The 14,202-nt window shown below is 44.1% G+C and overlaps 1 protein-coding gene across 1 annotated transcript in view; it reads left to right on the top strand.

The window, feature by feature from the left end:
- Positions 1 to 13,981, top strand: part of LOC144510700 (uncharacterized) — a 28,208-nt gene extending 14,227 nt beyond the window's left edge. The window contains exons 4-5 of the mRNA XM_078240419.1: positions 11,691 to 11,857; positions 13,795 to 13,981. Coding sequence (XP_078096545.1) covers positions 11,691 to 11,857; positions 13,795 to 13,900 — 273 coding nt within the window. The 3' untranslated portion in view covers positions 13,901 to 13,981. The remainder of the gene's footprint in view (positions 1 to 11,690; positions 11,858 to 13,794) is intronic.
- The last annotated feature ends 221 nt before the right edge of the window (positions 13,982 to 14,202 follow it).

The raw sequence follows: 14,202 nt of genomic DNA on the forward strand, positions 1-14,202 counted from the left end.
ATTTGCTACCAAATAAACCTGTTGGACTTTAACCTGGTGTTGTTAAAACACTTACTGTATTGGAAGACCAACAGGTTTGAAGCGGACCAAAGAACAATGATCCTCCAGCAAGAGCTAATGTTTGTCTCGGTGTACATCCCTGGGGCAGCCCATAGAGCATAGAGTCCTGCATCACAGAACTGCTCAGGATGAACCTCAACAAAAACCATCTCATCTCTCTCTGGACCTTCTTTGCAAAGGCACATTCCACAAGGAGGTGGACAACGGTCTCTTCCCCACAATAGTCACCTCGAGGCAACATGCAGGTGGGGGGAAACTCTGGGTGTGTAGGAAGGATTTGATGGGAGGCGTTGGCTCAGGTAGGCTGGGAGCAAAAACTTCATGGTGGACAATTGAGGAACAGTGGAGGACTTTCAAAGCAATCTTTCACAGTGCTCAACAAAAATATATACCAGTGATAAGGAAGGACTGTAGAAAAAGAGATAATCAGCCATGGATATTTAAGGAAATAAAGGAGGGTATCAAATTGAAAGAAAATGCATACAAAATGGCAAAGAATGGTGGGAAACTAGAGGATTGGGAAATCTTTAAAGGTCAATAGAAAGCCATGAAAAAAGCTATAAAGGAAAGTAGGATAGATCATGAGAGTAAACTAGCTCAGAATATAAAAACAGATAGCAAAAGTTTCTACAAATATATAAAACGAAAACGAGTGGCTAAAGTAAACATTGGTCCTTTAGAGGATGAGAAGGGGGATGTAATAACTGGAAATGAAGAAATGGCCGAGGCATTGAACAGGTATTTTGTGTCGGTCTTCACAGTGGAAGACACAAATAACATGCCAAAAATTGATGACAGGACAGGTGAGGACCTAGAAACTATTATTATCACAGAAGAGGTAGTGTTGGGCAAGTTAATGGGGCTAAAGTAGACAAGTCTCCTGGTCCTGATGGAATGCACCCCAGGGTACTAAAAGAGGTGGTGGGGGAAATAACAAATGCACTAGTGGTAATTTACCAAAATTCGCTGGGCTCTGGGGTGGTTCCCGCAGATTGGAAAACAGCAAATGTGATGCCACTGTTTAAAAAAGGAGGAAGACAAAAGACGGGTAACTATACGCCGGTTAGCTTAACTTCTATAGTAGGGGAAATGCTTGAATCTATCATCAAGGAAGAAATAGCGAGACACCTGGATATAAATTGTCCCATAGTAAGATGCAGCAAGGGTTCATGAAGGGCAGGTCATGTTTGACTAATTTGGTGAAATTCTTTGAGAACATTACATGCACAGTGGATAATGGGGAACTGTGGATGGGGTGTATCTGGATTTCCAGAAGGCATTTGACAAGGTGCCGCACCAAAGACTGCTACATAAGATAAAGGTGCACGGTGTTATGGGTAATGTATTAGCATGGATAGAGGATTGGCTAACTAACAGAAAGCAAAGAGTGGGGGTAAATCGGTGTTTTTCTGGTTGGCGATCAGTGACTAATGGTGTGCCTCAGGGATCAGTGTTGGGACCGCAATTGTTTACGATTTACATAAATGATTTGGAGTTGGGGACCAAGTTAGTGTGTCAAAATTCGCAGATGACACTAAGATGAGTGGCAGACCAAAGTATGCAGAGGACGCTGAAAGTCTGCAAAGGGATATAGATAGTCTAAGTGAGTGGGCGAGGGTCTGGCAGATGGAGTACAATGTTGGTAAATGTGAGGTCATCCATTTTGGTCGGAATAACAGCAAAATGGACTATTATTTAAATGGTAAAAAATTGCAGCATTCTGCTGTGCTGCTGAGGGACTTGGTGTCCTTGTGCAAGAATCACAAGGAGTTGGTTTGAAGGTACAGCAGGTAATTAAGAAGGCAAATGGAATTTTGTCCTTCATTGCTAGAGGGATGGAGTTTAAAAACAGCGAGGTTATGTTACAGCTGTATAAGGTGCTGGTGAGGCCACAACTGGAGTACTGTGTACAGTTTTGGTCACCTTACTTGAGAAAGGATATACTGGCACTGGAGGGGGTGCAGAGGAGATTCATTAGGTTGATTCTGGAGTTGAGAGGGTTGGCTTATGAGGAGAGACTGAGTAGACTGGGGCTATACTCATTGGTATTGAGAAGAATGAGGGAGATCTTATAGAAACATATAAGATTATGAAGGGAACAGATAAGGTAGAAGCAGGGAAGTTGTTTCCACTGGCAACTGAAACTAGAAGTAGGGGGCATGGCATCAAAATAAGGGGAAGCAGATTTAGGACTGAGTTGAGGAGGAATTGCTTCACACAAAGGGCTGTGAATCTGGAATTCCTTACCCAGTGAAGCAGTAGAGGCTATCTCATTGAATGTTCTTAAGGCAAGGATAGATAAATTTTTGAACAATAAAGGAATTAAGGGTTATGGTGAGCGGGCTGGTAAGTGGAGCTGAGTCCATGATAAGATCAGCCATGATCTTATTGAATGGCAGAGCAGGCTCGAGGGGCCAGATGGCCTAATCCTGCTCCTAGTCCTTATGCTCTTATGTTCTCATCACCAGCCAAGCTAGGTCTTGGTGCTTGTTTGAAAGTCCTGATGATGAGGCATTCTGCCAAATGATTGACAGTCTGCTCAGGGAACCATCCATCTCCTTTCCGTGTAGGGTCTCTAGGATGTCATATGCATAGGTCTCTGCATATACTTTTCAACAAAGGACAGATGCTATGGCACATTCCAACTACTTGGGGCATTCCGTGGCAACGTGGCTGGATAGAACCTGTGTGGAACCTGTGTTTGCATACCAAGGAACTATGAACAGCTTGATGCACACCCCCCCCCCCCCCCCCCCCCCCACCCACATCACATTCCTGTGAATGTGGTCCATTTTGACCTCTCGATAAAGTGGAAGATGGCTCGAGTGATCGCCACAGAGCAGGAGTGAGGAATGGGTCAGACCTGTGCCATGTACAGTAACACCAAGAGTGCCTCACACCTGATGACCGGGTTCTTATCTGTAATTGAGACAGTTGCTCCCGTATGCCCAGTTTTTAGCTACTTGCTCCTTCCAGTTTCTAACACGTGCCCTGGTCTCTCTGAACTTTCTCCCCAGCACCATCAGGCCATCTGACTTGATGGTGAAGGGACAAGGGGTCAGTCAGCTTAGTTCCCAAAGAACATAGTCTCGCTCTTGCCACGATTTACCTTGGCATCTGCGGCCAGTTTGAACCAGTCACACATGTTGATCAGCCTGGGCACTGACATGGACGGAGCGAAAGACGGTGACATCATCCACGTACAGGGAGACTTTGACCTGAGTGCCATTGCTGGCTGGGATTGTCACTCCTCTTACACCCGAATCCTTCCTGATGGACTCAACATAGAGTTCTATGCAACATATGACCAACACAGAAGAGAGAGAACAGCCTGGTAGGCTTCAGATTTAATTGGAAATCTTTCTGAGTCCAACCTGTTGATTGAAACTACTATTGGTGTTTGTGTAGAGCAGTTAGATCCAATTGCAGATTCCCTCCCCAAACCCCATTTTGGAGAGCACAACTATCATGGGGTGGCACAGTGGTTAGCACTGCCGCCTCACAACGCCAGGGACCTGGGTTCAATTCCGGCCTTGGGTCACTGTTTGTGTGGAGTTTGTACGTTCTCCCCGTGTTTGCGTGGGTTTCCTCCAGGTGCTCCGGTTTCCTCCCACAGTCCAAAGATGTGTGGGTTAGGTTGATTGGCCATGCTAAATTGATGCTAGTGTCAGGGGTAAATATGTGGGGTTATGGGAACAGGGCTGGGTGGGATTATGGTCGGTGCAGACTCGATGGACCAAATGACCTCCTTCTGCACTGTAGTGATTCTATGATGATGTAGGTGTGCAATGTTGTGTCAAAGGCCTTTTCCTAGTCCAGGCTGATGAGGCAGGTGTCCACACCCCTGTCCCCGCACGTAGACAATTGTATCCCTGAGTAGCACGAGGCTGTCAGAGATCTTCCTGCCGGGTGCAGCACACGTCTGGTCAGGGCGGATTACCGACTCCAGAGCATACCTGAACAATAACTGAAAGTAACTTGAATAACTCAGTACAGACAGCCTGCTTTTTGACATAGGCAACGTCCCAAGTAAACATTGTAGAACCACACTACACAAGCTTGCCATTTAGTAATCTGAAACCTGCATCATGTTTTTGATGCTGTAGCTTCTAAACTTGGCAGACCCTTGTCTGCTTATGGCTTTGAAAACGATTCCAAATAAAATCAGTCAAAACGTGAAAAAGGCGTGGTAATCTGTCACTGGTCCTGAAACAATGCATGAGAAAGTTGTCAGTGAGCAAATTCATGAGACGCTGCACTGTGGTTGAACCACAAATAAAACACAATCAGGTTATCTTGTGTAAAAAACATTATCTTAAGCTTTAAAACAAACAGTTCAAATGGGATTCAACATGACGATTGGCATGAGATTTATAAAACTTAGAAAGACACTCACAAGGAACAACTGTAAATGGTCTAACGGATCACTTTGCTCCAGTTTTGAAGCCAGCTGAAATGTAAAAGAAAATCTCAAGTGTGCATCTAATATAGTATTCAAACCCAACAATTAAAAACTGCTTAAAATGCAGACTCCAAGCAATCCTGCATGGAAAAATACCCCGTTGCTATATCATGTTGTTCACATGTTCACATTAAATAGCTGGGTTATGAATCATTACAGATCATGATGATTTTGGCCTCTGAATAAACATTTATGATCTAATTTTGTTCATATAAAATGATAAGGACAATGATATGAAATGGCGGCATGGTGGTTAGCACAGCTGCCTCACAGTGCCAGGGACCCGGGTTCGATTCCCGGCTTAGTCACTGTCTGTGCTGAGTCTGCACGTTCTCCCCGTGTCTGCAGGGGTTTCCTCCGGGTGCTCCAGTTCCCTCCCACAGTCCAAAGATGTGCGGGTTAGGTGGGTTGGCCATGCTAAATTGACCCTAGTGTCAGGGGGACTAGCTAGGGTAAATAACATAGAGTTATGGGGATAGGGCCTGGGTAGGATTGTGGTCAGTGCAGACTTCTGCACTGTAGGGATTCTATGATGATATACTTTAACTGTATGCTGTAACAAATTTAGAACTGAAAATGATTTTACGTAAAATGATTGTTGCATTTAATCGATAGTTTCCTCTAAAACATATTTTCATATTAAAACTGTATGACCGCTTCTAAAATTATTATTAATTTAAAAGATTTTATTTCTGAATGGAGCTATGAATGGTTAAAAGGGTGACTGATATTTAAGTAGAGTTCAGCCACATGTGATGGTTCATTTGGTCCTGAAGTTGTGATTGATTTTACCCGCAGAAGCCATTCATGAGGTTAAATATTGGATGCTGTTATGTTGGTTTTGTTTAAGGCCAGGGAGATATTTCACGTAGGTTTTTTCTCTTTGTTTGTTTCTGTTTCCACTGGGCGTTTGACTAGTGTTAGTTCATTTAGTTCAGGAGATCAAATTGTCAAAACTCAGAGATAACCAGGTGGTGAAAGATAGAACACTGGAGCCTAGTCTTTATTCACTTGCAAGCTTGTATTTACAGAAAGACACATTCCATTCCATGCACCTCCAATGCAAAAACACATTTTTCGGCCAGCTGCTGTATCTATGTGCTTACATGAGCCCACAATTAATATCATGGATAGAATTAACATTTAATTGATAGGCAATGCAACCTAATTAGTTGGACAAAGTCCCTGAGAATGAATTTCATCAGTTTCTCCAGCTCTGCCATGATAACTTTGGCACCAATTGCATCCATGCATAATAACCGGATTCCTAACTGAGGTCAATTTATTGTGGCGGAGTGGGGAGAAGTCCTGAGGAAATTCCTCTTCCCATTCTCCCGGCCGATAATCGGGCAAATCACACATCGCCTGTGTATGAAATCTTGGGCAACAGAAAAACATTCTCAAGGATTTTCTTTCAAGATTCCATTGTTGTTTATCTTTCAGTATGGTAAGATTTCATTTTTAAATTAATTTTATCTTTTTGCAAATTTTCCGATGGCTTCGGAGATCTACTGCATTAGTGAAAAGATTTAAACAGTGAGATTTTACTCAGATTGAAAGTCGTTTTTCAGATAGTTAAAGGAACAGAGATTCAAAAGTGTTTGATATGTATTTTTTCTCAAAGGTAACGCAATGGAAGATCAATAAGGATATTAATGTAAAATGTTAAACCCCTATAAAATATGGATGTATATTTTGTAAAGTACCTGATAAGTCTTTTGTTAGCTTGGAAATAAAGGTGCAGTTTATTTTTTTCTTTTAGTGGGAGTTTTTATCATTTTTCACAATTGCAAAAAATCTCTCAATGCACAGTATTTCCTGTAAAGCTTATATTGTTTATGATTTTTCCACTCTGAGAAATTCCTATAAAATATTTTTATTATGTTTCCCTTTAATCATTTCATTTTTAAATGCTTCCTGACAACAATGGCCTTGTGTGCTTTAAATGAAAATGGTAACATTTTACCAAGCCAAGAATAAATAAGCAAGGTTGATGGTGTAAAAAAAGTATCCTTTGTTAACAGGGAATAAATTGTGTTTTATCTGCAAATGTGTCGTGTATGTTCTATGTTACAGACAAGAAGTGGGTGATTAATTTAAACAACACTCATTTTTCCACCCACTTGCCACCCATCTATAAACAGAAATGTGTTTGGATTTAGACCATAAGGCACAAGAGCAGAATTAGGCCACTCGGCCCAAAGAGTCTGCTCTGCCATTCAATCATGTCTGATATTTTTCTCATCCCCATTCTCCTGCCTTTTCCCCATAAACCTCTGATCCCCTTTGGATTTGTTTACCTCTTTATAAATGGTGGCATATTTCCTAATCCCCAGTTTTTGTGCGATCCAATTCTCTTTCAATAACTCCCAGCAAACTTGAGATAGGATGAGCTCAAAGGGTTAGTTAATTTCCACACACTCAAAATGCGAACGAGGGTTTGCAACTTTTCCGCTCCTGTTCAGATAGTAAAGAGGGGGATAGAGAAAATAAATATTTACCATACAGAGACCACAAAGCAAAGACAAATTTTTTCGCGTGGATACCAGAGACCAGAATCAAAGTCCAATGAGGTATTCCTTCATGTAGGTCGGTGGGGTGAAAACTGATGCTGGAGAAACCACTTTTGTGGTGATGTTGACTTCATGTGATGAGAATAGGCCAGCTGAGATGAGTTAGTCTTGTGGGCGATGGTACAGAATTTCCAGCAGAAGCAGTGTAGATGGTGTCCTACATCATTTGGTGTAGCCTGCTAGTCAGACTGCTTGTGGTACTGCAAAGCTCAATATTACTGGTTCCACAAGCCAGAAGCCTGTGCCACATCACTCCTGCCTCTCCACACTGTCTTTGATGAAAGATGTGTATCCCCTGTTTGGCTCCCCAAGATTGTTAAATGTCTCAACCATTAAGAATTAAAAGGAAGGTTGTAGGGCCATTTGTCTTAGCAGACGAGCAGACTTCAGTTGGCCAGCCTGGGTTATGAAATGAAGGTGACCTTTGTGTAGCTCTCTTTGAAGTTGGCCTGTGCAGTCCATAAGGGAGGTCTTGTTGGCTCCCCAGAGATAATGGTATGTGAGTTTCCCCGATAGTGCCAGGCAGTTCCTTTTGTTCTGGGGTCACAGACAGACATAGATTCAACCGTTTTAAGGATCGTTGTTTTGTTTTTAAAATCTTAGAAATGGCCATGCTGCTGTCTATTTCTCATAGAATCACTACAGTGCAGAAGGAGGGCATTCGGCCCATTGAGTCTGCACCGACCACAATCCCATCCAGGACCCATCCCCATTACCCCATACACTTACCCTAGCTAGTCCCCCTGGCACTAAGGGTCAATTTAGCATGGCCAATCCACCTAACCCGCACATCTTTGGAGCGTGGGAGGAAACTGTGACCCAAGCCGGGAATCGAACCTGAGTCCCTGGTGCTGTGAGGCAGCAGTGCTAACCACTGTGCCACCGAGTCTTAATCCCTCATGCTCAGAGAAAAAAAATTAATTCTATTTCATTTTTTTCTATGTGGTCTTATGATTCCATGACCTTGGAAGATCCAGATCTGTCTTTATGGGAAGTTTCATCAGGTTGGAGTTCTGAATGTTCCTCTGCTGCGGGATCAAGACTAGACAAAGCCATTGGTTTCAGAACTCTGCCTGTCCAACTCCTTATTAAATGTCCGCTAAAGGGTCTGGGGATTTTACAGGGTGGTCAGCACACAGGGAGTGTGTAATGATCAAGCTGCTCAGAGCTATGGGCAGGGGAAAGCAATGTGTCTCACTCTGAGAGTGCTGGCTCCTTTCACCATTGGGCTGAGCGGCTGTGGTTTAGTTTAGTTTCTTCCTGTCCATCTTGGTGACTTGTGGCTTCAGTTGTTCAAACCCAGAGACTGTGATCAGGCTGATTGTCAGGAGACTGGGGTGTTTTAATGAGACTTTGGCCACTTTTGGGGATGCCAGTTTTGTGCCTGGCTCAGACACTAGCACCATTTGGTTGTTCCCAGTTACTGTTGCTAGGTGCTATGGGTTGGAACAGCAACAGACAGACAATCTGCTCCTGAACTTGGGCCATCTTTCTAGACCCAGATGATGACAATAGTCCTCAGGAAGGGGTCCATACAGGGTGGGGCTACAGTGTTCTAGCCTGGTGTGTTGTTTGGATCATTTTGAATGCAGTCGGTTGCCTCACAATTCTGCACTAATGTGTGGCGGCGGCGCGGGGGGGGGGGGGGCGGGGGGGGGGGGGGTGGTGGGGGGGGGGGGCGGTGAGACATCACCTTCATTCTTTCTAGGCCAATTTTGCAACATCCCTGGACCCATTCAGATTTGCCATAAAGCTGTCAGCCAGACCTTGTGGTACCGCAAAGCTCAATATTATTGGTTCCACAAGCCAGGAGCCTGTGTCACATCACTCCCGCCTCTCCACACTATCTTTGACAAAGGATGTGTGTCCCTTGTTTGGCTTCTTAGCCGAGGCCTTCGGATTGGGAGGAGGCACTGTTCTACTCTTGTTCCATGTTCTCTGGAATGGAGGTGCAGCTCTGGCTACACTCTTGCGGCTTTTAGACTGGGAGGTGCGGGGGGGGGGGTGGGGGGGGGTGGGTTGGGAAATCCTTTTGTCCCCATTTAATAATGGAATGGAGATTTCTACCAGCCATACTTCCAGCAATTCCTTAACCTTTGTCTTTCCTGGTTCAATAGCTTCCCTTTCTTCAGGCTCTTCAACTCTGTGGAGCAGCTCACTCACTATCCCTTTCCCTGCTCTTGGACTTCTCTGGTCCCTGTTTAATTTGGGGATATTCTGTTGGGCTATTTCCCTTCGAACTTTACTGGCCTGGATTTGGTCTTGCTGCATTCAAACAGCCCTTGCTCCGTGTTGATAGGCACTGTTTCACCTTCAAGGGCCTCTAGATCTTCCTCAGCTGCCTGCAGATTTCTGCTGGCCGATGTGAGCTTCTACTCTTTCACTAGCTGACACCTGGTCGCCAGCCAAATCCTTCCCAAGGGGGAGATTGATTCCTGCCACTGGTAGTTATCTGACTGTGACAGGCCTGAAACAAGGTCACACTGTAGGTGGATCTTATGCAGGGGTGCCTCTCAGATCCTCCTCGCACTCCACTGATTGGGACTTTGACTTTCAGGAAGGACTCCATGGTGGGGGGAGGGTAGTAGGTTTGGGTTTTCCTCCAGCATTAAGGACTGAGATGCCACAGCGGCCCGGGACAGTCAGCAGATTTTGGGAAGGGTAGGGGTGCCATGCTCTCCAAGGGGTAAGTTTTTGTAACGGGAGTCCCTGCCCGCTCTGCTGTACTATCCTCTGGGGGAACGACTCCTATAGAGCCCTACAGCCTTTCCTCACAGCCCCCAGCACCCAGGCCTTAAATGGCCCATTCTATTACAATGGGAACACACCGGCCTCCAGGGGTTCTCTTTTCGGGCTGAAGGAAGGCTGCTCGCACCCTCCTTTGTGTTTCTTAAATCTGGTTGGAGGCACCCCTGATCTAGGTCACCCTGCTTCTCTTTCCAACCTTCATAGGTTTGGAATAGTTTGGAAAGTTTCAGAGTTTTCAGATCTATGAGTGGGATTGCAGCTGTCCACTGTCCGGATTCTCTGCTCTTCTCACTGCATCCGCAGTTTGGTGTGGAAGCACCTTTAACATCATCAATTCCCGCAATCCCTCACTGGTGCATGGGATCTATAGGGACCTTTCCCATCGATCAAACACAATTTGCTTCATTCAGTCGTTTGAACTCGAGGTGGGTTTGTGTGGATTTCTTGTACGTGTTCCGGAATTGCTGTCGGTGTGCCTCGGGGACTAATTGGTAGGCACTTAGGATAACAGCCTTGCTCTGTTCATAATTCATGGATACACCAGGACTCAGTATGGAGTAGACCTCTTGGGCTGTCCCTGACGGCTGCCCTTGAATGAAAGAGGTCCAGGTATTTGAGGGCCAGTTTAGCTGTCCTGCTACTTCATGATGTGACTCCACATCATGTATTCGTTCCCCTGGGTAGCTCCTGAAATCTCCATCTGAACAGCCAATACTTGCTCTCACCATCATCCTGTGCCATCTCACTCCCATTTCTCTCAGTTCTCCTTCTCAGATGTTCTCACTACATCTTCAACACTTGTTCCACTTTTCACCCTCATAACTCTTTGCTTTCTCTCACTGAAGCGGAAGAAAGTACACATTGTCCCTAGGAGAGGCAAGGAATCAGGAGTAGATCGCTAGCCTTAGCCACCCTGACTGCATTAGAGGAAGGCGCCTTGGTGACAGGCAGAGAGACACTCACTAGGTTTTGGTGATGGAGGGATGGGGTGGCCCATACACCTGGTAACTTCATTGGCTATCACTTCTTTACCTGGCATTTAACAGCCATTCATGTTGAAATGATGTCATCACTAACTGTGATGTCACGATGTCCCCCCGTCAGCACCGATTCATGACTTTGATCTCCCAGAGCTCCTTCAAGGTTGACAAATGAGCTTCCTGCCTCCAGCTTTGCTGAATTAATCCACCGGGATGACACCACATAAGGTAATAGGGAGCGGTCACAGAAGACTTTTAGTTAGTTGCCCAGGAGGAGTCACTTTGGTTTGCATTGCAATGTTTATGGTGTTATGTTAATAATTTCCCCACTCATCTGCAATCTTGTCCGGGCTAAACATGAAAGTTAGCAGGAACGTACTGGCACAATATTAAAACCCCTGGTCCCTCTCAATCCTGAACCCACCTCCCCTGGCTGTTGAAATTCTGAGTGGTATTTCCATGCATTTACTCAGTTTGTCTTTGTAACATTAAGAGTGATCTATAAAATGAAAATTACCTGGAGACTGATGTAAATTGGTTTATAGGACTGTAGTAGACCGGCCCCATCATATTAAGGATAATCACACTACTGGGGCAGACCCTGCTTACTCTATTCTATCGGAGATGAGCTTGTCTGATGTTAGTACTGATTGAGTAAAAGGATTACCAACAAAAGATAAGATTGGAAATTCTTTGTTGACTTTAATGTAGATTTTTAAAAATCTTGTTTAAATATAAGGAGTCTACATAACCTCAGATAACAACCTATTTTGTTTATCCTTTTATTATTTCTTGTCTGCCTCCTTTCTCTTCCTTCCTTTTCCTGTTTTTGTCTCTCCCTCTTTATTTTCGCCATTTATTCCTCAGTCCATTGAAGAAATTAAAAAGCTAAGGAGTGACTTAATCAAGCTCAAGACTGGAGCAAACCCAGGGCAGGGAAATGACACACTTCCAAGAAGTCGCCAATTTATTAAAGGACATGGTGGTGCTGAGGACAATGAGATTAACAGATGGGGCGTGTACCAAGCCGCCAGGTATGAGAGAGGTTGACAGAAAAAAAGTGTAAATAGATATATCTTTTAGCAGACAAATGTAAAGATGTGTTCTCTATCTGTCCCCCTACTAATGTACACTGCGACGTAGCAGTTGGTTTGCAGAGGCCTAAGTTATTGGAGCAGGAGAGCTGACTTGTTTATCTTTCGGGCTGAGTGCTGCCCACGGTTCAAAGTTCATCACAGTTGTTTTGGAGTACAGGAAACACACTCAGATATTTTTGGATGTTGCATTTATTAGGGAACTATTGATGTGCTGTGTGTGTGTGTGTGTGTGTCTGTGTGGTTCATGCATATGTTAGTTAGAAATGACAAAAGTAATGCAAATCTTTTACTGATGTAGGTTGCAGATGGCTGTGTTGTCAATTTGCTTCACGAAAACCAAGTGATATTGATTTTATATAGCGCTGGTTTATTGATTCTTTTTGTCCGTATATACTTTACCTGTAAACGGCTGACATTTGTTATAAATCGTGTGGACAATTCACCTCCTTTTGTCCTTTATCGAAGCCCCTCTCCCACAACTTGTCTCTGCTGTGTTTGCTTTTATGTTACGTGCTACAAGAATATAACCAATTTCAAGACTACCCTCTTACAAGTTATATGCTGAACACAATCTCCAACTGATCAGACTTTTTAAAAAGAAAATGCATTATAATGGCATATTATGACTGCCCAAGGACATTCAGCAGCCAAACTCATTATAAAAGAAACCTGGCCACAGGACTTTATAATATCTTTCTCTGTGACATTTCAAGCCACAAATGATATCCTGACTGTGGCAAAGATCTCATCGACCTGTCTGCGGCCTTTGGCCTGTTTGACCAGCCAGTTCTCCTCCAGTTGTCCCTCCATATGTCATCCAGCTGGGTGGGACTGCACTCACCCTGTTCCATTCTCATCTATCCAGCTACAGCCAGAGAATCACTTTCAATGGCTTCTCTTCCTGCTACCACATCATTACCTCTTCTGTTCCTGAGAATCTCTCCTCCTCCACCCCCCCCCTCCCTAACTCCTGTTTCTGATCTAGGTACTGTCTCTCTGTGACATCTTCCAAAACACAGTTTCCCTGGCAACTGTCTGAGGCTGCTCACAAAACTGGTGCCACATGAATAAGACTGCTTATTTCTATTCCCTTAACATCACCTGGCTCCACCCCTACCTCAGCTCAACTGTTGCTAAAATTCTGATCCATGCCCCATTACCTTTAGATTTGAGTATTCCAACAAACGCTAGAGCAGCCTCCATGTTGCCACCCTAAATTCACCCAAAACTAACTCATACCAGCTCCCATTTACCATTGTGCTTGTTGGTCTACTTTGTTTCCCAGCTCAGTTTTGATTTAAAAGTTCCCATCTTTGTTTTCAAACTCCTCCATAGCCTTTCCCTTCTCTATCTCAGCAATCTCCTCCAACCCGGCATCCCCCTAGGGTAGCTGTATCTTCAGTTCTGACCTCTTGAGCTTCCGTGATAACCACTTCACCTTTCCCGACCATGCCTTCATTCACCAAAGCCCAAAACACTGGAGACCACTCCCCCCCTCTCAATGTTTTAGGATAACATTCTGCCCTATGTCTCTCCTTCGCTGGTACCTGAACTGCTGAGTACCTCCAGCATCTTCCGTTTTTATTTCAGATTTCCAGAATCCGCGGTGTGTTGCAGTAAAAGAAGTTAGTTTTGTTTTTGTTTGCTCAGAGTTGTTCGTTTTGTCCCAGCAGGCATCAGGGCTAAACGTTGCCAGACATGACAGGTAAAGGCCAGCCCAGTTGCGCAAACTGCTTGAATAATGACATTTTATTCATTATAATCAATTCATATTGCTATGGGACAAAATAAGTCGTAAAAATAAATCCCCAGTGGTCCAGACGCATTTCTTTAAAGTGATGCTGTTGTAAAGATTTTTATATCTGTGTTTTTAGATGGATGCAGTGGAAGAATACTCTAAAAAATTTGGCGCAGACATCAAAGTTAAAGAATCGAAGGATTGAGTCATCATCTGACAAAAAAGATAATGGAGCAATTTGAAACAGGAAACATTAAGGAGCAAAATTTGTCTGCAGGCTACTCAGTTCTTCTCTCCCGCAATGCCGTAGGAATACTTCATAGACGAGGGTGATGGGCACTACTTGATCATGAATGAGTGACCAAATAACTCTGGTGGCAAATGAGCCATTTTTGCTGATTCTATAAACATGCTGCTGTTATAAAGTTCAGTGACTGATTTGCTTATTTTGAGTGAGCAGTGTATTTTAGGTATCGATGGGGCATGAGACTTTATGCCAAAGCCTTTCTTACGGATGTAACTGTTACTCTTTACACAGTGGAAA

This window comes from Mustelus asterias, chromosome 23, assembly GCF_964213995.1.
Source record: "Mustelus asterias chromosome 23, sMusAst1.hap1.1, whole genome shotgun sequence".
NCBI classification, from domain to species: Eukaryota; Metazoa; Chordata; class Chondrichthyes; order Carcharhiniformes; family Triakidae; genus Mustelus; species Mustelus asterias.